The 25,265-nt window shown below is 44.5% G+C and overlaps 1 protein-coding gene across 1 annotated transcript; it reads left to right on the top strand.

Annotated features, from left to right (window-relative positions):
- The first annotated feature begins 851 nt into the window (after positions 1–851).
- On the top strand, positions 852–8,445 carry fgl1 (fibrinogen-like 1). The gene is made up of 7 exons (XM_068307462.1): positions 852–1,034; positions 4,859–5,027; positions 5,311–5,470; positions 5,555–5,652; positions 6,704–6,792; positions 7,110–7,297; positions 7,375–8,445. The coding sequence occupies exons 1-7, from the start codon at positions 972–974 to the stop codon at positions 7,571–7,573; spliced, it is 966 nt and encodes a 321-aa protein (XP_068163563.1). The 5' UTR covers positions 852–971; the 3' UTR covers positions 7,574–8,445.
- Positions 8,446–25,265: the final 16,820 nt, after the last annotated feature.

The raw sequence follows: 25,265 nt of genomic DNA, 5'->3' as shown, positions 1-25,265 counted from the left end.
AAGATGATGCAAAGGAGCATCTGAGTTTCATTGCTGGTTTGCAGAAAGACCTGTTCGAGGTCAGCCTTGTAATGTGGGTCTTTCAGTATCTGCTGTTGGCTGTGCCCGTCTAAAGCCACCTTCCTTTAGTCAGTTTGGACACGTGGGAACCCTAGAAGACAAACAGAGTTGTTGGGCCTTGGAAACAGAACTGGCCATCCAAGCATGGCCAGTTCTATCAAACACGTCCACTGGGGGGTGCACTTTTTGCTATTGATTTTGTACATCCATCCATTTACCTTCACTGCTTTATCCGCCATCATGAGGAGCTGAAGCCTATCCCAGCTGGCTTAGGGCGTGAGGCGGGGCAAACTCCAGGCACAAGGAGTAAAACAACAAAATACACGTAAAAGAAAACAAACAAGACCATTGAAAGTAGTCAAAACCAGGGCTTTGGACCTTCAACTTTCAATCATAACTGGGAATGTCCTAGGATCTGGGCAAGAGGGGTGCACCAGGCTGGGTGGTAGGAGATCGACCACCACCCTCCAGGTAGGAGATAAATTTATACATAAATAATTACTGTTAAATACATGGTCTTCCCACTCAGTTCAACATATTATGTTAATTCAATGCACCTCTAGGCTGTAGATTCTTTTTGTTTTATTATCATATGCGCATTAATCAGGTGATGAATGAAATTCTTGTGTCACAGGTTCCCTCATACAGTGATCAGTAGTGATAGATAAATAAAAGTGAGTACAAGATTTAATTCTCATATCATTCCAAACAGGGATGGTTCCTCTCCTTCTGCTCTGTTCTGGAAACTCCCTGCATTTTCTGCATATTTCACAAGTGTAGAGAATGAGGTATTCAGCTTCTGCTTGTCTTTGGGTCCAGATGTGAGAGCATTTATTGGTCCAGTGTTGCTGACGATGATAACCAACCAGCTTGTACTCTGAATAACTAGTTGTTAACACCTAAACAAGACGATGGGAGGTCGTCAGCTGCTCACGGGGCTGATGGTCATCACAGCTCTCTCTCAGTCTCTCTGTGTAAGTAAACGTGAAGGAAGTTATTGCTGAGTTCAGCTAGGCTGACTTAGCACATATATTTTTAAAGGGCAAGTAAGAGACTTGTAAATTTTCTTTGAGTGCTTGAATTTATTTTTATTTGTAGTGCTAGTTCCAAATGCAGTGATGTTGTCGTATTTTTTTGTACTACTAATATTCAAGCTCAGTTTTTATATTTGCCCCCTGGGATATGCTCGGATTTCTTTTTCTGTGACTGTAAAAAATAAACTACCAGGGATAAAAACCTTTCAATGTTTTAGATGGTCTGGTCTCTTGAAAGAAACAGCTCAGAATTATTTTACATGTCTGGTTTGCTTTGCTCTGAATGAAGTGTTGGAACTCTTTGCACCAGCTAGCCTGGTGTTAGCACCTCCAGTTTAATTATATTATGTGTTTTATAATCGTTATTCTATTATTCTTTGAAGAATGAATGAATGAGTCCTTCAGATTTAGGATCCTGCTCATGGTTCTCGAATTATTTAAAAGTTGTATCTTTACTTTTGCAGGATAGACGCTTTACTAAAATATTTGCTTTTAAATTAGTAAACACAATGCAGACACTCAACGTAGCCGCAAAGGGGCACAAGCCACTGTCTTATTGTACTGAGGGTTGTGTCAGGAAGGGCATCCGATGTAAAACTTTTGCCAAATCAATATGCGAATCAAATATATGACTTCCATACCAGATCGGTCGAGGCACGGGTTAACAACGACCACCATCAGTGCTGTTGATCTACAGGGTGCCGGTGGAAATTGGATTACTGTTGGTCGAAGGAGAGGAGGAAAGTGTGTTCGTAAGAAGAGAGAGAAGAGGAACACCAAGAGTATAGGACTGAGTAGGGATGGATGTCGTGAAAGAGGACATGAAGGTAGTTGGTGTGAGAGAAGAAGATGCAGAACACACGTTAGATGGCGGCAATTGATTTGCTCTGGCAACACCAGAAGGGAAAAGCAGAAAGGAAAAGAAGAAGATAATGTAGACACCCAGAAAGTGTAGAACACGTCAGATCTGGATTTGATCTGGAATGGAATAATATTGATCAGCTGGTGATCCAGAATGTTTGAATTTACTGTTTGTACAAAATTTACACTGTGATTTAAGAAATCACAGCTTTTTACTCTTGCAGGGCTCCTAGAGGGGTCTTGGGAGTATGCCCATCCAGCCTACATGTGTTTTGTAGACTTGGAGAAGGCATACGATCGGGTCCCCAGAGATATACTGTGGGAGGTACTGCGGGAGTGTGGGGTGAGGGGGCCTCTCCTCAGGGCCATCCAATCCCTGTACGCTCAAAGTGAGAGCTGCGTTCGGGTTCTCGGCAGTATGTTGGAGCTGTTCCAAGTGACTGTTGGCCTTCGGTGTGGTTTGTCACCAATTCTGTTCATGATTTTCATGGACAGGATATCGAGGCGTAGTCACGGTGAGGAGGGGTTACAGTTTGGCGGCCTGAGGATGGCACCGCTGCGTTATGCAGATGATGTGGTCCTGTTTGCATCATCGGCCTGTGACCTGAAGCGCTCACTGGTCCGGTTTGCAGCCGAGTGTGAAGCGGCGGGGATGAGGATCAGCACCTCCAAATCTGAGGTCATGGTCCTCAGCAGGAACGCGGTGGACTGCCTTCTCCGAGTGGGGAGTGGAGAATGAGGTCCTTCCACAAGTGAAGGAGTTTAAGTATCTTGGGGCCCTGTTCACGAGTGAGGGAACAATGGAGCGTGAGATTGGACGGAGAATTGGGGCAGCAGGAGCGGTATTGCAGTCGCTTTACCAAACTGTTGTCACAAAGAGGGAGCTAAGCCGAGAGGCAAAGCTCTCCATCTACCATTCAATCTTCGTTCCTACCCTCACCAATGGTCATGAGCGATGGATCATGACCGAAAGAACAAGATCGCGGATACAAGCGGCTGAAATGGACTTTCTCAGGCGGATAGCTGGTGTCTCCCTTAGAGATAAGGTGAGAAACACTGCTGTTCACGAGGGGCTCAGAGTAGAGCCGCTGCTCCTTCGCTTTGAGTCAATTGAGGTGGTTTGGGCATCTGGTGCAGATGCCTCCGGGACGCCTCCGTAGGGAGGTGTTTCTGGCACGTCCAGCTGGGAGGAGACCTCGGGGCAGACCCAGGACCAGGTGGAGGGATTACATCTCAACACTGGCCTGGGAACACGTCAGAGTCAGAGGTAGTGGATGTGGGGGGAAAGAAAAGTTTGGGGCTCCCTATTGAAGCTGCTTATAATAATAACAATCATCATCATCGACTTCATCAGCGACACCATGACAAATTATAGTGCTTCATAAGGAGGAACGTACATTTCCATACGTGGGAGGATCCCTGGTGCTAAATCCAATCTAATCAGCAACACAGTGGGATTCTGTCACGGGGATAGGGGTTTGGACCCAAATGCAGAACACCGAAGAGACCAGTTTTGTCCATACCTTTAATCAAAAACTAAGAACTACACGGGCAAGATGCAAACCAGACTCAGGCAGACCAAGGCAGAAAAACAAAACAGACTTACAGGACCAAACTTCAGAAAAACGAACCAGCCCCGGCTGTGACAAAACCCCTGGCTTAAAAAGCCTCAAGACAATAACACCAAACAATGTTCAGATGTGCACGATCAGAACGGGGGTGTGGATGAGTTTCATGTGTGGAACCGTGGCTCCACACACCAGCACTGCCACGCCGAACCATGACAGTACCCCCGCCCTCAAGGGACGGCCCCCGACATCCCATAAACAGTCCCAGGGAGGGTCCGGAGCAGGATCAGACTGGGGCGGGGGTGCAGGTTCAGGATCAGACTGGAGCGGGGGTGCAGGTTCAGGATCAGACTGGGGCGGGGGTGCAGGTTCAGGATCAGACTGGAGCGGGGGTGCAGGTTCAGGATCAGACTGGGGCGGGGGTGCAGGTTCAGGATCAGACTGGGGCGGGGGTGCAGGTTCAGGATCAGACTGGGGCGGGGGTGCAGGTTCAGGATCAGACTCGAGGCGGGGAGTGGCAACAGGATCAGACTCGAGGCGGGGAGCGGGAACCGGATCAGACTCGGACCGGGGTTCAGGAACAGGATCAGACTCAGACCGGGGTTCAGCAACAGGATCAGACTCGGGCAGGGGTGCCCAATCAGGAGCAGACTCGAGCATAGGGACGGGAGCAAACTGGCGTCCGGGCGCGGGGACCGGAACAGGCTGAGGTCGGGGTGCGGGGACGGGAGCTCGCACTGGAAAAGGCTCGGGGACCAGCAATGCAGGTGGAACTGGAATTCCGGTGCGAGCTGACAACCACTTTAAGGTGGCGATTCCCCGCTGCTTCAACTCTGCAGCCCGTTCCGGATCCAAAGGCTCCTTCCTCACCAGGGCAGCACGAAGGTCGGTGTCCGTTGGGTCCAGAGTTGTTCTGTCATGTGGGTAGGGGTTGGACCCAAATGCAGAACACCGAAGAGACCAGTTTTGTCCATACCTTTAAACAAGAACTAACAACTACACGGGCAAGATGAAAACCAGCCTCAGGCAGACCAAGGCAGAAAAACAAAACAGACTTACAGGACCAAACTGTGACAAAACCCCTGGCTTAAAAAGCCTCAAGACAATAACACCAAACAATGTTCAGGTGTGCACGATCAGAACGGGGGTGTGGATGAGCTTCACGTGTAGAACCATGGCTCCACCCACCAGCTTAGCCTCTCCCTGCCACACACCAGCACTGCCACGCCGAACCATGACAGATTCAGAAACACAACATTTTAAATTGTGACTTTAGTGAAGATCAGAGTTGACCCACCAGAGATCCTCTCATGTCTGCCATGGAGATGTGTGCAGGTGTCAGACGGCTGTCGGCAGGAGGAGATCTCTCTGAGGGAGCAGGAGCGGCTTCTGAAAGGCCGGCTTCACCAACAGCAGCTCCTCCTGCAGAGGCTGCAGCTGCTGAATCCCCCAGGACACAAGGACACCGCCACACCTGAGCAGAGCGGGGGGTTCCAGTCCATAGGTGGGCCACAGACAGCAGAGACACAGACAGCAGAGACACAGACAGCAGAGACACAGACAGCAATTGATGTCTCACTTCAGCTCTATAGTGGACTGTGTGGGAGATTTAAAGTGTGTGTGTGTGTGTGTGTGTGTGTGTGTGTGTGTGTGTGTGTGTGTGTGTGTGTGTGTGTGTGTGTGTGTGTGTGTGCGCGTGTGTGTGCCTTCGTGTGTGTGTGTGTGTGTGTGTGTGTGTGTGTGTGTGTGTGTGTGTGTGTGTGTGTGTGTGTGTGTGTGTGTGTCAGACTGCTCCCAGCTCTACAGCTCTGGCTCCAGGTCCAGTGGTGTTTACTCCATCCGGCCCCCCAGCAGCTCCGCTCCAGTCAGAGTTTACTGCGACATGAGAGATGGAGGAGGCTGGATCGTCATCCAGAGACGGCTCAACGGAGTGGAGACGTTTAACAGGTGTTTGTGTGTGTGTCTGTCCGTCTTCTATCTGTCTGTCTGTCTATCTATCCCAATCCTAATCCTAATCTCTCTACCTAACAGGTCGTGGACAGACTATAAGGACGGTTTTGGGGACATGGATGCAGAATCTGGAGAGTTCTGGCTTGGAAATGACCTCCTGCATTCCATCAGCACACAGGGCAAAGACTGCTTTAAACATTCTGTATTGCATGTGATGTTTCAGCAGCACCCTGGCTGTGATCACATGTCTGCATGTGCTATTAAAGCTGGTGACAGGTCGTGAGTGTTACTCTAACCCAGAGAGGTTCTGTTATAAACTGTTTCTATGATGGAAGTCAGGTTCCATCAGATCATTGACAATCCCAGACAGCGGGGGACCAAAAACGGTCAGTGCCTTCGTGAGAGATTAAATCTTCACAGTGTGCAAATTTGACTGACTTTTTGGCAGCGACCCATGCAAACCGACGGTGTGCCGCTGCACCAGATTTAAATTAGGATTACAGGGTCATGAGTTTGATTTCTGGAGAAGGCTGATTAAATGGAAGGAGGGTGAGAGGCAGGTGCTGTAGTCAGTTGTTACCTGCAGGAATAGACAAGGATCCGATTTGAAAGGTCATGCAATATCATTGTTTTGATCAGAATTACATGGAATTATTATTTTTTATTATTTTCATGTTTATTTACAGGAAATTATTCTCTCAGGATTAACTTGTACTACGCCGAGTACAAGAACTTCGAAGTGGCCAATGAAACGTTGTTGATTCTAATTTACAAACATATGATAAATATAATTATACTCTACAATCCCAGACAGTGGGGGGCCAAAGACAAATGATCAGTCTACTTTTTCCCCTTACTTGTTCCCGTTTCAGGAAATTTCAGGAAGTGTCCAAACTATGACCCAGAAGGGTTTTTGAGTCATGTGATGAGCAGCGCCTTCATGAGAGATTAAATCTTTACAGTGTGCAAATATGACTGGCTTTTTGGCTGCGACCCATGCAAACCAATGATGTGCCCCTGCACCAGATTTAAATTAGGATTACAGGATTTGAGTTTGATTTCTGGAGAAGGCTGATTAAATGGAAGGAGGGTGATAGAGGCAGGTGCTGTACTCAGTTGTTACCAGCAGGAATAGACAAGGATCCGATTCGAAAGGTCATGCGATGTCATTGTGTTGATCAGAATAACATGGAATTTTAAAAAAAAAAAATATTTTCATGTTTTTTACAGGAAATTATTCTCTCAGGATTAACCTAGAAGACTTTGATGGTAATCAGCGCTATGCCGAGTACAAGAACTTCAAAGTGGCCAATGAAATGGTGTTGATTCTCATTTACAAACATACATACAGATGTCCAAATTAAGCTTTAAAATATTTAAATATTTCTTAATGCTAAAGAAGACAATCTTGATTCTAGTGCAGCCCTTTTTTTGTGGGAGCACCTGATTGATCTTCTTGTGCTAGGTTCATTTTTTAGCAAACACTCCATGCTAACTGCCTTTCCTCTCACTAATTAACACATTCTAGTTTTTGCAATATCTGCAAAAAATCAAATTGTCAAATGAGTTTTAGATAATTGAGATTTGTCAAACTCATCCTTTCATGTCAAATTTCAATCTCCATCCATCTGTCCAGGATCGCTACCGGCTTACCTTTGGAGCCTACGTGGGCACAGCTGGAGATGCCCTGTCTGGAAGCTACCGGGTTGGGGTGTCAGACTGGGCCAGTCACCAGGGCATGGCATTCAGCACCTACGACCAGGACAATGACAACTACAAGGGCAACTGTGCCCTGGAAGACAAAGGAGGCTGGTGGTTCAACAAGTATGGGCTGTCACGATGAGACCCAGATAAATGCAGTGTGATGCTGACAACTGGAACACCACATTCTACCTCTGCAGGTGTCACTCAGCCCATCTCAATGGCCTCTACTACCCCACCGGGCACTACAGTGCATTGACAGATGATGGTGTCGTGTGGTATCCTTGGAGAGGATGGTGGTACTCCCTGAAGACCAGCATCATGAAGCTGCGGCCCGTTGACTTCAAAATCGACCCCACTGATGACTTCAGTGCCGTTCACCCTGCACCACTGTCCTAGTTCAGACAGAAGCTGACGCTGAAGCCTTCTGAGATAACAGACGAGAATGGGGTTTGGTTTTTCTGGTTGGAAATACTTAACACATGTTCCTCGCTATTGCACATGAAACATTAATCAGTCTCTTTGTTACTTGGAAATAATTCTCTTCTTTTTATCGTTTCTGACTGCATCTGAGTGAACAGAATTAGCAGCTAAAGGTATGGAATCAAGTAGAAATAAAACTGTTAAAGATGGTTTGGCAATACTCTAAACTTTAGTAGCTGATATATTTGTAAGTACAATTGCAACTCTGAATTATAACCCTTGTTGATTATTCTAGCCATCACTTTCATCATAAATCTTTTTGAAAAATTGTAAACAAAACAAAAACATGAGAGTTTGACACCAGCTCCTTAAATGTGTTACTTTTTCAAGCCAGGGGTTCAACATGTGTGGCGCTGGCATAATTCCACAAATCTGTCTCCGTAAATCTATACATTATTTTTCATGTCTGTTTGATGGATTACCATGATGCTCTGTCACATATGGAAGAGTGGAGAAAACAGAATCAATGGACTGACAAGGGACTCTAAATTTTATATTAATGTTTGATTTGGCAAAAGTTTTACGTCGGATGCCCTTCCTGACACAGCCCTCTGTATCTAGGCTTGGGACCAGCACAATAAGACACTGGCTTGTCCCCTATTGCGGCTACATTGGTTACTGTTACTATATCTGAATATGTTTGGATGTAATTCTGTCTATTATTATGTTATTATTATGATATCTGCTATTTTTAATTCTACCTTATTTACTCTTCTCTTTTTTACCTTGTTCTACTGCAGAATAATTTTCCTTCCACGGGATAAATAAAGGATTCTGATGATCATTTATTCAGTTTATTGTTTTCTTTCCAGTCATGTTATTACATCATTTTCATCAGTTTTGGAACATCAACAACATCCAAAAAGAAAAAGAAATCTTTGATGGGTAGAAGACATTGGCTTGCAAAATTCCCATCCCCTGAATCAACAACATCTCTCTAATTACAACACATCATTAAGCAGATTCATACATTACATATCACATTTAAATTATTTAATTTTGGTACATTGGTGTTTTGAATGGTCCATTCAGTCCGATAGACATGTGTGTTTGCACACGTCTTTATCAGTTCACCTTCTCGTTTGCTGCACAAATTACTAGCACTTTGTGTTCAGTAACCTGTTCTATTGTCACCCCGTTCACTGTGTTTTGTTTTGTTTTTTCTGGAGCAGAACTAGAACAAAAACCAATTGTCCCTGAAGATCAATAAAGTATGGATCAAGATAGTACTTTATTCATAATTAAATGCAAATAACAAAAAATGTGCTCTTTGTGTCTCTACTATGAAATACTTCATAGTTTCTGAAAACAAACCCATCTTCCTCCTGAAGAAGCCTTTCTTGGGGAAACGTTGAGGCCTCCAAATTTGTGCTGTTTTTAATGGATTTAATATAGTAAGATAGAAAGACAAGAGAGAAGGCCAGTGTAAGATCATAGATTAAAGCTACTTACATCGATCAAAGATCAAAGCACGATTCGCATAAGTCAAAGGTCAAAACGAGAAACTATGTCAGGGTAAAATTTTGAATTCAGGGGTGTTGCAGGATGTTACAGTCTGTGACTGCAATGGTTCTAGTTTGTTAGATTTGATCTTGTGAAGAGTTCTCCAAGTTTGTTTTGATTTGTTATTTTGCTTCTTTTACACACGCTCTAATTGTGGCAAGGTGTCACGGCTTGTGGTGTATTGTTTCAAGCTGGGGTGATCGGACACGGTGCAACAGCTGAGACCCCTGCGAGCAGCCCCCATCTGACTGGCTGTAGTCCAATTATTAGTTTTTGTATCATAGTACTCAACAGAAATCATGGAATCAAAGCCGTCGTCGCCCCCCGTGACAAACAGCTTGCTATTAATCACTTCAGTGCCAAAATGACTAAGGGTTGTCAACATGGGGGGTAGTTCATGCCACTCATCGGCCTCTGGGTTGTAGGCTTCAACGCTGTTTAAACATGTCTTGCCATCGCAGCCACCAACCTATTAAAAAAATATGTATTCACTTGAGTGTTTGGATTCAAATCAAATTTAACATATCGTGAAGCATGATAAGAAATTTTAAAATTGTGAACATGGCAAGCATAATATGCAAACTAAACAGCAAAGAGAGGACATCTTCGTCTTTATTAGCACCTAACTCGACTAGAACTAACTTAGACTGGTCTCAGTCTAGGTTAGTTCTAGATTGTTCTCAGTCTAGGTTAGTTCTAGACTGGTCTCAGTCTAGTTCTAGACCTAGACTGGTCTCAGTCTAGGTTAGTTCTACACTGGTCTCAGTCTAGTTCTAGACCTAGACTGGTCTCAGTCTAGGTCTAGAACTAACCTAGACTGGTCTCAGTCTAGGTTAGTTCTAGACTGGTCTCAGTCTAGGTTAGTTCTTCATTTACTCACCGCAAAGATCCGGTTGTCATACAAAACGAGACCTAATCCACTGCGTCTGGTGCTCATGTCGGAGAACCTTTTCCACTGGTCAGACTCTGGACTATAAAATTCACAACTTTGATGGTATATTTTCTTATCATGATAACCACCACAAACATAAATCTAGACCAGGGGTCGGCAACCTTAAAGGTTCAAAGAGCCAAATTGAACCAAAAAAACTAAAATCAAACCTGTCGGGAGCCGCAAAAAATTATACGCTTTATATGAAGGCAACACAAGCTCTAAGTGTCTATATTAGCTATTAGCCTACTATCAAATTGATTAACTAGTCATAGTTAATGCATAATGAGATTCATTATTTTCCATGCATGCATTATTTTCCATGTTTACATACCTGCACAACAGCCTGTCTGTTCACTAGCGATCACGTCACATGACTCCTCACGTTAATTGATAATGCAGGAGTTGAATTAATGTCCTAGATTGTCTGATTGGTGATGTTGCATCTTCTTTCCTTCACTGCAGAGAGAAGCAGGTCTAACTTTCTGTATTGTTTTGTTTTCATTATTTTAATGAGAATGACTCCGTGTAATCACCACCTATTGGAGATATAATCGGGGGGACTGTGTGTGTGTGTTGGAACCACCTTATCCACAGTGGTAACTCCGGTCAGAGAGCAGGCACCACACAGGGAACAGCTGATTTCTGGCATTTAATCAGTAACTTGCAGCATGACAGACCATAATTTCATGAACAACTCTGTTTTGTAGTTCACCGGCGCTTCTCTGGTCACGATTTCACCCCCTACCAGAAAAACCTGCCCCGCAGATAATAAGGCTGAACAAACCCAAACAGGAACACACTTTTCTGGATTAATGATAATAACTACAGTATTCACATCGCTATTATTAACAGTCAATTAGCAGCCGGCATGGCTGGAGCCATTCACGTGACCAGACCAGACCAGCCTCACTAGCGCAGCTAGCACGATTAGCGTGGCTAACACGACCAGCCTCACTAGCACAGCTAGCACGATTAGCGTGGCTAGCGCAATTAGCACGGCTAACACGATTAGCGCAACTTTCAATTCCTGTCTAGTCTGTATGAATATATGTATGCTGAATGGCCGCAGCGCTGCTTCCTTTATTAAATAGAATGTGGAATCCTTGTGACTCTCTCTCCCAACCTGACGCAGTCCAACAGTCCTCCAGGACAGAGTGGTAGAGCCGCGGCTGACGGCAAGGAGTAGACCCGGGTAGACCTGCCCTCAGATGGCCAGAGATACCGGGAGTCTCACCCGATTGGTCAGGATTCATGTCACATCACTCACCACCTGCCCACTGTGCTGCCAACCAATCACCACTGCTTTCTAAAGCCAGGGTAACAACTGCCAAGGACCACACAGTGCATCTGAGCTGTACTAAATGGAGCCTGACTAAATTTTTAAACAACACGAAAACTATGGTAATGTAGTAAAGCGTAGGAAATTTACAACAATAAGTTTTATTTTTTTAAAGATTTTTAGCTATAAGAGGAATATCTATTTTTTCTGTTAAGTATTATTTTTTTATTTTGTGATTAATGTCCAGTGAGCCGCAAGGGATGCACTAAAGAGCCGCATGCGGCTCCGGAGCCGCAGGTTGCAGACCCCTGCACTAGACTGAACATCATATTCCATGTAATAATAATGATTGACAAATGTGTGGAGTGGTGTTGGGGAGTGAATGCTGGGAAAGTCTGGTATCGGTTTGTTGTGCTTGTGCTACTATGGAACGGTGGACTATTTGGGATGAGGGCAGATTTTTAAATTTTTATTTAAGTACATGATTTTTTCCAGTATTTGGATTTACACGACTTCTTTTCTTCTTCTTCTTTTCCTTTCGGCTTTTCCCTTCAGGGGTCGCCACAGCGAATCAATTTCCTCCATCTAGCCCTGTCCTTTGAATCCTCTTCTCTCACACCAACTACCTTCATGTCTTCCCTCATTACATCCATAAACCTCCTCTTTGGTCTTCCTCTAGGCCTCCCTTCTGGCAGTTCAAAAGTCAGAATCCTTCTACCAATAGATTCACTATCTCTCCTCTGGACATGTCCAAACCATCTCAGTCTGGCCTCTCTGACTTTATCTCCAGAACCTCTAACATGTGCTGTCCCTCTGATGTACTCATTCCTGATCCTATCCTTCCTGGTCACTCCCAGAGAGAACATCAGCATCTTCATCTCTGCTACCTCCAGCTCTGTCTCCTGTCTTTTCTTCAGTGACACTGTCTCTAGACCAAACAACATCGCTGGTCTCACCACAGTTTTGTACACCTTTCCTTTCATTTTAGCTGAAACTCTTCTATCACACATCACACCTGACACTTTCCTCCACCCGTTCCATCCTGCCTGGACACGCTTCTTCACCTCTTTTCCACACTCTCCATTGCTCTGGACTGTTGAGCCTAAGTACTTAAAATCCTCCACCTTCTTGATCTCTTCTCCCTGTAACCTCACTCTTCCACTTGGGTCCCTCTCATTCACACACATGTACTCTGTCTTACTGCGGCTAACCTTCATTCCTCTCCTTTCCAGGACAAACCTCCACCTCTCTAGCTTCTCCTCCACCTGTTCCCTGCTCTCACTACAGATCACAATGTCATCTGCAAACATCATAGTCCATGGAGATTCCTGTCTAACCTCGTCTGTCAGCCTGTCCATCACCATAGCGAACAAGAAGGGGCTCAGAGCTGATCCCTGATGCAGTCCCACCTCCACCTTGAACTCCTCTGTCCCACCTACAGCACACCTCACCACTGTCTTACAGTCCTCATACATGTCCTGCACCGCTCTAACATACTTCTCTGCCACTCCAGACTTCCTCATACAATACCACAGTTCCTCTCTGGGCACCCTGTCATAAGCTTTCTCCAGATCTACAAAAACACAATGCAGCTCCCTCTGGCCTTCTCTGTACTTCTCTATCAACATCCTCAAAGCAAATACTGCATCTGTAGTACTCTTTTTTGGCATGAAACCATACTGCTGCTCACAGATTTTCACTTCTGCCCTTAGTCTAGCTTCCACTACTCTCTCCCATAACTTCATTGTATGGCTCATCAGCTTTATTCCTCTATAGCTGCCACTACTCTGCACATCTCCCTGGTTCTTAAAAATGGGCACACTTCTCCTCCATTCCTCAGGCATCTTCTCACTATCTAAGATCCTGTTGAACAACCCAGTCAGAAACTCTACTGCCAATTTCCACCGGTGCCCTGTAGGTCAACAGCACCGATGGCAGTCATTGTTAACCCGGGCCTCGACCAATCCGGTATGGAAGTCATAGGTTCGATTCGCATCTTTGATTTGGCAAAAGTTTTGCGCCGGATGCCCTTCCTGACGCAACCCTCTGTATTTATCCGGGCTTGGGACCGGCACAATAAGACACTGGCTTGTGTCCTCTTGCGGCTACATTATTTACACGACTTCTTTTGTTGGTCACAATTTCTCCACATTTGGAGAACACTTGTTCACAAGGAACAGATGAAGCTGGTGTGCATACAATTGTTTCACCAGTTAAAGCAAGTTGGGGTAAACATTGTGATGGTTCTTCCAGTAATCCACATGTCTGCAGTGAGGTTCACAGCCTCCACCCTCGCCAGGGCAGCCTTGGTCTGGGTCTTCTCCTCTTCATTTCTGCAGCACCATGTTCTCGGGAGCTGGCCTAGATGGAACAACGTATGTGGGATCAAGCAATCCCACAAACTCTCATCCACGATGGAAAAGGGCTGCAAGTCTTTCAGCACCAGATTTACAGGAGCCTCATCCAGCTCTCACTTCCGGTCCACTATGACAAAGACAGAAAAATAAAAAGTAAATGATTAAAATAACAAAAGATTGTGAAACTGCACGTAAGTGAAGCAGGAGTAAGACTCATGAAACCCAGCCATGCCACATTATGCTAGTTTTTCTAATCTGCTTTTTCTTCCGGCTTTTCCTTTCAGGGGTCACCACAGCGAATCAGTTGCCTCCATCTAACCCTGTCTTAGCGGTAAGATTTTAAGTCTGAGTCCAACCTGACCCGGCCCGAATTTCGGGCCCGAATTTCGGGCCCGAATTTCGGGTCAGGTTGATCTCAAAAAGTTAGAAATTACGTGTGGGTCGGGCTTGGGTCGGGTTGGGCTTGATTTTTTAGGCCCGATCTTATGCAGGGTAGAGACCCTGTCTTCTGCATCTCTTCTCTCACACCAACTACCTTCATGTCCTCTTTCACTACATCCATAAACCTCCTCTTTGGTCTTCCTCTAGGCCTCCTGCCTGGCAGTTCAAAATTCAGCATCCTTCTGCCAATATATTCACTATCTCTCCTCACTATCTCTCCTCTGCACCAATGACAACTCTCTCACTTCTAGGCATTCTCTGCATCACTTCATCAAACAAGGTGACAAGGTGTACAAAACTGTGGTGAGACCAGCGATGTTGTTTGGTCTAGAGACAGTGTTACTGAGGAAAAGACAGGAGACAGAGCTGGAGGTAGCAGAGATGAAGATGCTGAGGTTCTCTTTGGGAGTGACCAGGAAGGATAGGATCAGGAATGATCCTATCATTCCTGATCCTATCCTTCCTGATCCTATTTTGAGATAAAGTCAGAGAGGCCAGACTGAGATGGTTTGGACATGTCCAGAGGAGAGATAGTGAATATATTGGCAGAAGGATGCTGAGTTTTGAACTGCCAGGCAGAAGGCCTAGAGGAAGGCCAAAGAGGAGGTTTATGGATGTAGTAAAAGAGGACGTGAAGGTAGTTGGTGTGAGAGAAGAGGATGCAAAGGACAGGGTTAGATGGAGGCAACTGATTCGCTGTGGCGACCCCTGAAGGGAAAAGCCGAAAGGAGAAGAAGAAGAGAAGAAGAGGTGTGCCTTATAGTGCAGAAAATACTGTAATTAGTTTGCATAATTCCTTTACCGATGTTTTGGGGTTTTCTAGATAAAGTACAATATCGTCCGCATTTAAGTTAATTTTATGTTCCGACACCAGAGAGGAGATACCTTTTGATATTTGGGTTTTGACGGATTGCCAAATTTATGAAGCGGTGAAAAAAGAAAGGTCCAGTTAACTTTGTCAAAGGCTTTTTCAGCATCCAGTGATACAACAACTGCTTTCCTGTTACAGCGTTGCCTCAAGCTAATCAGATTCAGTACTCTTCTGACATTGTTGGAAGTGTGACGACCCTTGATAAATCCTGTTTGATCATTGTAAACTATTGATGGAATAATTTTCTCCAATCTGGAGGCAAGTGCTTTAGGTATTATTTTAATGTCGGTGTTGATTAGTGAAAGAGGTCAATAGCTAGAAGGATGTGTGGGATCTTTATCTGGTTTTAATAACAACTTTTTTGCGGCTGTATTCATATGACCACTTATATATCCATTATTTTTAATTTCTATTACAACTCTGAAGAAAAGAGGGGCTAACACTGACCAAAAATGTTTGAGGAATTCAGCAGGGAAACCCTCTGGACCAGGTGCCTTGCCTGCTGGCATACTATCTAACGCACTTTGTAACTCACTGATAGTCAGCGGGGCGTCTACGATGTCTCTGTCTTCAGATTTTCATTTGGGTAGGTTTAAGTTGGTGAGGAAATTGTGAATATTTTCTTGGTTTGGCTTCATAGTAGTTGAATACAAGTTATGGTTATATCTATAAAATATGTCATTAATTTCTAGAGGAGATTAGGAATACTTACAAGAGGGATCCTGGATTGTTGTAATAAAGATTTTTCTCTGTTGCATTGGAGTTGGTTTGCAAGAAATTTGCCTGATTTATTGTTATGTTCAAAATCGTTATATCTCAGTTGTAACAATTCTGTTTTCTTTGACAGGATATTGTCAAGATTTAGTTTTGCATTTTTTAGTACAGACCATAATTTTTCATTTGGATTTATTGCATAATCCTTGGTTAGACGTTTGAGTTTTTCTTTAATTTTTGTTTGCATTAGTTCTTGTTTTTTTTGTATGAGGAGTATATTATTTTACCCCTGATTACAGCCTTCCCAGTTTCCCAAAGTAAGGAAATTCATTATATTTTAAAAATTCTACCCATTCTTGCCTTATTATTTTATCAAATTCTGGATCTTCAAGCAGAGAAATGTTGAAGTGCCAAGTCTGTAGAGGTTTATGGTAATTAAACTGTTTTTAGGCTGAGGAATATCGATGCATGGTCACTAATAATAATTGGATGAATTCTGATGGACGTTTTATGTGCGGTAGAATTATTTGTGAGAAAAAAGTCAATTTTTGAAAATGAATGATGCACCGCAGAGAAGAAAGTGTATTCCTTTTTTGTTGGGTTTTTAAGTCTCGAAATGTCGTCCAATCCAAAATCTTTCATATAATCCTGCAGAACTTTGACTCATTGTAGTTGTTTAGCATGTACTATTGAAATATTAGATTGATCCACTGGGATTCAGAACCATGTTGAAGTCCCCTCCAATAATAGTTGTTGAGCTAGCTGATAAGTCAGCTAAATGAGAAAAGAATGTATGAGAAAAAGCTGGATCATCATTATTGGGTGCATATACAGTGCCTTACGAAAGTATTGGCCCCCCCCAGGAACTTTTTGACATTTTGCTACATTTCAGGCTTTAAACCTATATCTCAACAATGACCTGGCCTTGGGATCCCCCAGTCAGAGCTGGCGGCCGGGGAAAGGGAAGTTTGGGGCTCCCTGTTGAAGCTGCTGCCCCCGCGACCCGACTACGGATAAGCGGTGGAAGATGGAAGGATGGATGGATAACAAACTTAAAATATTTTTCAGGAATCAACAACATGTGAAACACGATTGTGAGGTGAAACCAAATTTATTCAACATTTTATATTGTGTTTACAGATAAAAAACTTAAAAGTACGATTGCAAAAGTATCTGCATAGAAGCTCTAGTGCAGTGGTTCTTAACCTGGTTGGAGGTGCCAAACCCTGATGGTTTCATATGCTCACTCACCGAACCCGTCTTTACTAAAAAACAAATTATTTGTTTTTCAAATTTGACACCAGTATAACATAAGTATATGTTATACTGGTGTATTTAATGACTTGTGCATTAATGTCACCTTATTTAAAGAACAAAACCAAGACAGTGAATGAACTCACATGAAATGACCTACCTGCAAATCAGTATGACTTCTGCTGTTGTTATTGAGAGACCAGTTCAGATATGTGTGGCTTCACCTTGGCAAATTACTCTGATGTCATTTTCACATCCAAGTCTACAGTATTTCTTTATTTTCCATCAGCTTAAGGTAGTGTTCCTTTATTTTTGCCAGTGCCAGAGTAGAGTTGCTCAACTTGACATTGCAAATCCTGCAGAACACTGACTCCCATCACGTAGTGTGTTAGTGTATTTCTGTAGCTGTGGTGGCATAAATGACTGTCATTTCAGTTTATGTTGTTCTGTGACGTAGTTGTGTGACATCTATAAAAGGTGTGGCCGCGGGTTCTTCTGCACAAGTGACAATAAAAGGAGTGGGGCTGACACCGGTCTTGTCCCATTTTGAGAGAAGTTATAAAAGTCTCAGTCCTGAACACTACATTGGTGGCAGCGGTTGGAGCTGCTCACAGCATTATGGGATGTATTTATGCAAGTTTGACTAAGGATAGCATCACTGAAGGCCTAGGTATGAAATGCACGGCCCGCCACTGGTGTAAAGTTTATCAAAGGTTGCTGCCTGAATAACAATGCATCTGCCCTCAGGGTCTGTAAATGTGCTGTTTAAAGCGAAAAGAACTCTCTTATGGATTAGAATGGAGACTCCTCTTTGTCTGTTGTTATTACAAGATAAAAAAAAGATTTTAAGTGACAATCTAAGGCACTTACTGCTTCCGGCAGTGAAGTAGCTGCAACTGTTTGTCAATTTGTGTGTCTGTGATCGAGCGCCGGCAGAAACTGATAGTGGCACAATTTGACTCCAAAATTCAGAAAAGGTGCTGAGAGTTAACATAGTTAAGAGAATACGCCTGTTATGTCTCTATGAGCCAGGAGGTGGCCTGAAGAAAAGTGACCGTAAACTGATATAGAAATAAAATTATAATAACTGGCCGGTAAAAAATAAGGAAATCAAGTAAAATTAAGTATAACACAAGTAATTAAGAAAGTAATATAAAGGAAAATTTGGGAACCATAATGTGTGAAATAACATAGAAAAAGGCTGCAGCCAAATATAACAATCACATCATGTGCATGAATCTAATTTAATCTAAATTAAATTGAAGCCTCCCTCTGCACACATGTCCCACAGAAATAAAAGGGGCGTATGAATGCATAAACTACTGTATGTAAGTTATTGACATAAACTTTGTGGTGAGTCTTTCGGTGTCTGGAATATATCTGTGTATAGGGTGGCAGTGGCTCAGTGGTAAAGCGGGTGGTAGAGCGGCTCGTCCTATGATTTAAGATCGGCGGTTCGATTCCTGCTCCAGCCCCCCAAAAAAATACTCGGAGGTGAGCTGATAGTGGGAGGTGTCAGCTCACCTCCGGAGCACTACCGAGGCACCCTTGAGCAAGGTGCCATCCCCTTTACAAATTGCTCATTTGAGGCGCACCAAGAAGGAGCTGCATGCCACTCTACCTCCCCTGCATGCCTACAGGCCCCCTTGGGTGTGTGTGTGATACAGGGGCCCGTACTCACAAATATATATGTATGCATGCGTTTGAATCAGTAGCTAGAGTGTGCGTTCTTAATTTCCCTTCGGGGATCAAACCAGTATATAAAATTTAAAAAAAATAAAAATAAAATATACATAGGATGAGTTGCTCAGATCGTCACCCGGCTGAAATAAGGTCACCCAAAGTTAGTCTGTGTTTGATAAGATCTAACCATACATGTATGGGAAGGTCAATGTGAATGTGAATTTGTGTGACTGAAAGTACTGTACAAGCATACAAATTGAATAATGTGAACATACACAGCTTGGGATAAAACAAAGTTGTTCTTTTATGAGTGTGGAAAACTGCTTGGACGTCATAAGTGATACTGTGTAATTGAGGTGGAGTTTGTGCATTGATGGGTGAATGTTACTGTACGTGCATTCCAAGTAATACGGCTCCAGAGAAAACAGGGACTACTTCAGGGAGGAATGGTAGTTCTGATGTGTATAGTGATACTAGGGCTTGTACTCTGTTGTTGTGTTCCTGTGATGAGGTCAGTGTTGATACATAGAGAAATAGATGTTGGTTTGGGCTGGGGAACCTCCAAAGTTCCAGACCTATTTCCAGTGCCTGACTGGGAGGACATGGGAGGAACCAAAGCAGAGTCTTCCAGTGATGAAGATGATGAGTAAGGTGGCCTGACAGAAGAAAAAGGGAAGAGGTGAATAGACCCCTTCTCCAACATGTCAGCCAAAAGCCCACTGAAGTGGCGTACAAGCAGGTGGATTGTATCACCAGCCATGGGTCTACAGTATAGAATCTATACTGATCTATACTGATCAAAAGTCAGGCTGGCTTTGATCTACCCATGACATTTACACTTCCTGTAATATTTATGGGTATTTGACATATTTCTTTAATGTCTTCAATGTTTACCATGGTTTCATGTCTGTCATTGAGATAATCTCATTCAGTAAAGCTGTTGACTCAACTCAAAACAGTTCACTGTTAGTATTGAGAGGGGAGCTACTTCAAAAATGTCAAGATTAACAAGGAAGTATTTGGAACGTTCTTGTGACGCAGTCCTCTGTGCTGAGGGTGTCATTCACGGGATCATCATGATGTGTAACTGCGGTGTAACTTCCAGTGAGTAACTTATTGAATGTCAGTGTAAGCTGATAGAGTTCATCACTGAGTTCAGCACTAAAAGACAACTATGCAGCACAATTGTGACAAGTTTGAGGATCAGTCAGTCACATTAAGTAAGATTTATATTGATTTGGACACCTTTAATAATAATAAGGCAGTCAGAGACTACAACATCCCGCAGCAACCCTTGAATAAAAATTTTTACCCTGATCGACTTTCATAGATCAAACCACTGGCTTTGACCTACGGTTTTATTTACACTGGTCTCCTCCCTTGTCTTTCTATCTTTATCAGGCTCCTGAGTGTACAAAGGTTGAAATTTGACCTTGACCTATTTTTCCCAAGGTCACGGTCATCATCTCATTTTCATTCCCTATGCTGCCCGAGTAATGTACTTTTTGTTTCATCTTTCTATCTGCAACAGTTGTGAAGATTTTTGGTGGACGGACAGTTTCCCTATTAACACACAAAGATGCAGCACTTCCCTCTCTAGCTCACAATAGACAATTCTAATTAAGATTGACAACTTGGTTCCCAGAGAGGGCCGGTGATGGTCACATGCATGCATTAAAATACAGGTATATAAGATTTTGCTGCAAGACCATTTGGCGCCTCAGGAGGGGAAAGTGTTGGACAGCCAACACTGTTTACAGTAGAGGTGGAGTGCTGCTAAACTCAACTGAGGATATTGTCGGGCGGTGGAAAGAATACTTTGAGGATCTCCTCAATCCTGCTATCATGTCTTACGCAGAGAAAGCAGAGGCTGAGAGCTCTGTTCATCACCCAATCTGAAGTCACCAAGGTGGTTGTCAAACCGTAGTGGCAAAGAACCAGGGATGGATGAGATTTGCCCAGAGTACCTCAAGTCTCTGGATGTGCGGGGACTTTCATAGTTGACATGTCTCAGTTGGAGACAGTACCTCTAGATTGGCAGTCCGGGGTGGTGGTCCCTCTTTTCACAAAGGGGGACCAGAGGGTGTGTTCAAATTATTGGGGATGACACTCCTCAGCCTCCCGGGTAAAGTCTATTCCAGGGTACTGGAGAGGAGGATTCGACTTGTAGTCGAACAACGGATTCAGAAATAACAATGCAGTTTTTTGTCCTGGTTGCGGAACAGTGGACCAGCTGTACACTCTCCCCCCAATGCTTGAGGGTTCATGGGAGTTTGCCCAAGCAGTCCACATGTGTTTTGTGGATCTTGAGAAGGCATTTGAATGTGTCCCTTGCGGTATCTTGTGGGGAGTGTGGGGTTCAGGGCCCTTTGCTGAGGGCTGTCTGGTCCCTGTTTGACCAAAGCCAGAGCTTGGTTTGCATTGGTGGCTGTAAGTCAGACCTATTCCAGGTGCCTGCTGGACTTTGGCAGGGTTGCCCTCTATCACCGGTTCTGTTCATAATCTTTATGGACAGAATTTCTAGGTGCAGCCAGGATGTGGATGGAGTCCGGTTTGGGGACAAAAGAAGAAAGTCCACTTTATTGTCCCTCCAATGGGGAAATGGCGACATCACCAACGGGGTGGTTGGCGACATCACCTTTCTCCCATTTACAACCATGTCCTTTCAAAACTCCCAAAAAGATTGTCTCAGCAGATTGACCCAGGTGATGTGTCTCATGCTAATGACCCTCATTAGCATACAAAGGTGAAACTCACATCACAACGACCCCCTTTGACACCCCCACCAACTATCATTGAGGAGCCAGACGGATGTCAAAGACGGTTGTTGGAATGTGAAAAGCACTGACCACACCCCACAGGGTTTATAAGCTGGGACATGATCAGCCACTCTCTGAACTGAAGAAGTCTCTTGGATGAGAGACTAAATGTTTTCAAGAACTTTCTTAACATTCAGTGGATCGACTCAAAAAGCTTTTGGATAACCATGACCTGGATGACTGAGAACCTACACAGACATCTTGCAAACCATTTTGGGAGGAACACCCTCAGTGTGGTACGGGAGTATGAAAGGACAGCAAGGAAGATCTCAGACTACAGAAACCACTTGCGTTTCAACCTGAGATGTCGCCAGAACAACATCATCCCAAACAGTTGACGGCTGGGATCTTCAGTGAGGGGACACCGTGCCAATATCATCCTGGAGAAGGCTCACAACCAACTCCTAAATGAGAGAGTGAGGCAGGTCCACTTCCTCATCGAGGCACTGAAGACGAAGGCTGACCAGCTCTCCATGAAACTCATGTCAGTTTTGCCACCCAGGATCTTACAAGAGGTCCACAAGTTTGTTTGATACAGCCCAATTGGCTCAACACTCGAAGAGCAAAGAAAAGCAAAGACTTAAGTTTCAAAATGTCCAATCTCTGAAAAATACAAGGCCAGAAGAACTCAGCTGGAGGCAGAAACCACTGAGTACATCTACAGAAAGTGCACAAGACAGATGGGTGAGGAATCTATGAGACAGAGACAGAGAACTCACCCAACCAGAGAAGGATGTCCTCACCAAAGGATTGAACCTCGCTATCACCCCACAGCATGTACCAGTAGTGGACCTCATTACCACTACAGAATCAGCAATCAAAAAGAACAACCTTTCTGTAACAGAACCAGAGGGACTAAGGCTAAAGGTAACAGCAGCCCTTTCTGAAGCTAAGGTCCCCCCTTCCAACCTCTCCACCCAGGAACGGAAGGCAGTGACGGCACTGAGTAAGGACCAGAACATCACCATTCTTCCAGCAGACAAAGGAAGATGCACGGTAATCCTCAACACAACAGATTACCACAGCAAGGTTATGTCTCTACTCAGCGACAGCATGACCTATGAGACCCTGAAGCGCGAGCCAACCAGCAGTTACAAAAAGGTTGTGGATTGCCTACAGAAGCTACAGAAGGAGGAAAACTTTAAACCGCCTTCTCTACTTTCGCCTGTACCCTGGGGAGGCTATCCCATGCACATATGGCCTCCCTAAAATTCATAAAGAAGGAACCCCACTCAGACCCATTGTCAGCAGCATCAACTCCGTTACATACAACATTGCCAAGTATGTTGCTGCCATCTTGGCCCCGCTAGTGGGTAACAACCCCTACCATATAGAGAATTCCATGGACTTTGTGGAAAACGTGAGAGGACTGAGATTGGATACAGATGAGACCATGGTATCCTCCGACGACACCTCCTTATTCACATGTGTCCCCACAACGGAGGCTGTGGAAGCAGTGAGACAACGGCTTACACAGGACACCACCCTCAGTGACAGGATAAACCTCAACCCCGACCAGATCTGTAAACTTTTGGACCTCTGCCTCGACACTACCTATTTCCAGTACACATGGAACTTCTATAGGCAGAAACATGGATGTGCCATGGGCTCACCGGTATCTCTATCGTGGCCAATTTGTACATGGAAGAGGTGGAACACAAGGCCCTTACCTCATTCAACGGAACAACACCAAGCCACTGGTTCCGGTATGTGGACGACACATGGGTTAAGATAAAAATCCACGAGGTTCAACCTTTCACCCAACACATCAACTCGGTGGACAGCAACATCAAGTTCACCAAAGAGGATGCAAAGGACAACAGTTTGCCCTTTTTGGATTGCGAGGTCGGCATAAAAGATGACAGAAGTCTGTATGTTGGGGTATATAGGAAACCAACACACATGGACCAATACCTGCTTTTTGACTCCCACCACCCACGGGAGCAGATGCTGGGCGTCATCAGGACCCTCCAAGACAGGGTTGATAAGCGACCAATCGGTGCCCAAGACCAGGTGAAAGAACACCAACATGAAAAGGGCACTGAAAATGTGTGGATATCCTGACTGGACCTTTGTGAAAGGTCACACAAGATCCAGAAAGGAGAACAACCCAGTGAGGACGGAAGAGATTAGGCGTAATGGTATAGTGATCCCGTATGTGTCTGGAGTGTCTGAAAAAATGAGGAGGATATTTAACAAACACATGGTCCCTGTGTATTTTAAGCCAGGCAACATCCTCCGACAAAACACTGGTCCACCCAGGAGACCCCACCCTACACAGTCAGAAGACCAATCTGGTGTATGCAGTTAAATGCAGCGAGGAATGCTCAGATGTCTACATAGGGGAAACCAAACAATCACTACACAGACGTATGGCTCAACACAGAAGAGCCAACACATCAGGACAGGACTCGGCAGTCTTCCTTCACCTCAAGGAAGAGGGACACTCATTTCAGGACACCGATGTTCAGATCTTAGACAGGGAAGATAAATGGTTTGAGAGAGGAGTGAAAGAGGCCATCCATGTCAAAGTGGAGAAGCCATCTCTGAACAGGGGGGTGGTCTGCGACATCACCTTTCTCCCAACCATGTCCAACCATGTCCTTTCAAAACTCCCAAAAAGATTGTCTCAGCAGATTGAACCAGGTAATGTCCATCCATCCATCCATCTTCCACCGCTTATCCAGAATCGGGTCGCGGGGGCAGCAGCTTCAACAGGGAGCCCCAAACTTCCCTTTCCCCGGCCACATCCACCAACTCTGACTGGGGGATCCCAAGGCGTTCCCAGGCCAGTGTTGAGATATAATCCCTCCACCAGGTAATGTGTCTCATGCTAATGACCCTAATTAGCATACAAAGGTGAAACTCAGATCTCAACGATCCCCCTTTGACATCCCCACCAACTATCGTTGAGGAGCCAGACGGGTGTCAACGACGGTCGTTGGAATGTGTATAGCACTGACCACACCCCACAGGGTTTATAAGCTGGGACATGATCAGCCAATCTCTGAACTGAAGAAGTCTCTTGGATGAGAGACGAAACGTTCCAAGTACTTTCTTAACGTCCAGTGGATCGACTCAAACAGCTTTTGGATAACCATGACCTGGATGACTGAGAACCTACACAGACACCTCAACTGGCTACTCTCTTATGGAGGTGCAGCAGCTCTGACGTTGTCATGGATGTCTGCTCTTGCCTTTGCCTTGAGGCTAGCTCATGTATCTCTTCATCACCACTGATCGCAAGAAAGTCTCCCCTTCTGCTCAGAGTGGCCACTCAACCCTTTTTTGTTAGAGAACCATGGTCTCAGGTTAGAGGTGGTGATCCTCATACCAATCGCTCCAGTGCGTCCTGGAGGTCACTGTCCAATGAGGCCAGTTTGGAGCTCCCAGGTCTGTCTGGCATCTTCCAACAGGCCCTGATCATATTAACCACCAGGTGCTGATCAGTTGACAGCTCAGCTCCTCTCGTTCTCTAAGTGTCAAGAACTTATCAATCAATCAATCAACTTTTATTTATAAACCACTTGATCATGTCAACAGACATTTTGAAGCACCGTAAACCTTGACTTATGGCTTGCCGCTGGAAAGTGTGGCTATGTGCACACATATGTTTCATTGCGGTAGTCGCAACTGTGTGTCAATGACGTTCAAGACAAAAATACCTAAAATATTTTAGCAAACTTTCTAGGAGTTACGGTATTGAGAAGCCGTGTGATGATCTTGTGATACGTCCGGTGGTTTGCCTTCAGT

Source organism: Antennarius striatus, chromosome 22 (assembly GCF_040054535.1).
Source record: "Antennarius striatus isolate MH-2024 chromosome 22, ASM4005453v1, whole genome shotgun sequence".
Taxonomy (NCBI): domain Eukaryota; kingdom Metazoa; phylum Chordata; class Actinopteri; order Lophiiformes; family Antennariidae; genus Antennarius; species Antennarius striatus.
Note: the sequence above shows the minus strand (reverse complement) of the source record. Positions and strands in the feature narration are given on the sequence as shown.

Bases quoted from the DNA above. Each gene is read 5' to 3' on its own strand.
- fgl1 (XM_068307462.1), top strand. From the start codon at position 972: ATGGGAGGTCGTCAGCTGCTCACGGGGCTGATGGTCATCACAGCTCTC. The intron at 5,028-5,310 runs GTGGGCCACAGA...TGTGTGTGTCAG, and splicing joins CGGGGGGTTCCAGTCCATAG to ACTGCTCCCAGCTCTACAGC. The intron at 6,793-7,109 runs GTGTTGATTCTC...CCATCTGTCCAG, and splicing joins TCAAAGTGGCCAATGAAATG to GATCGCTACCGGCTTACCTT.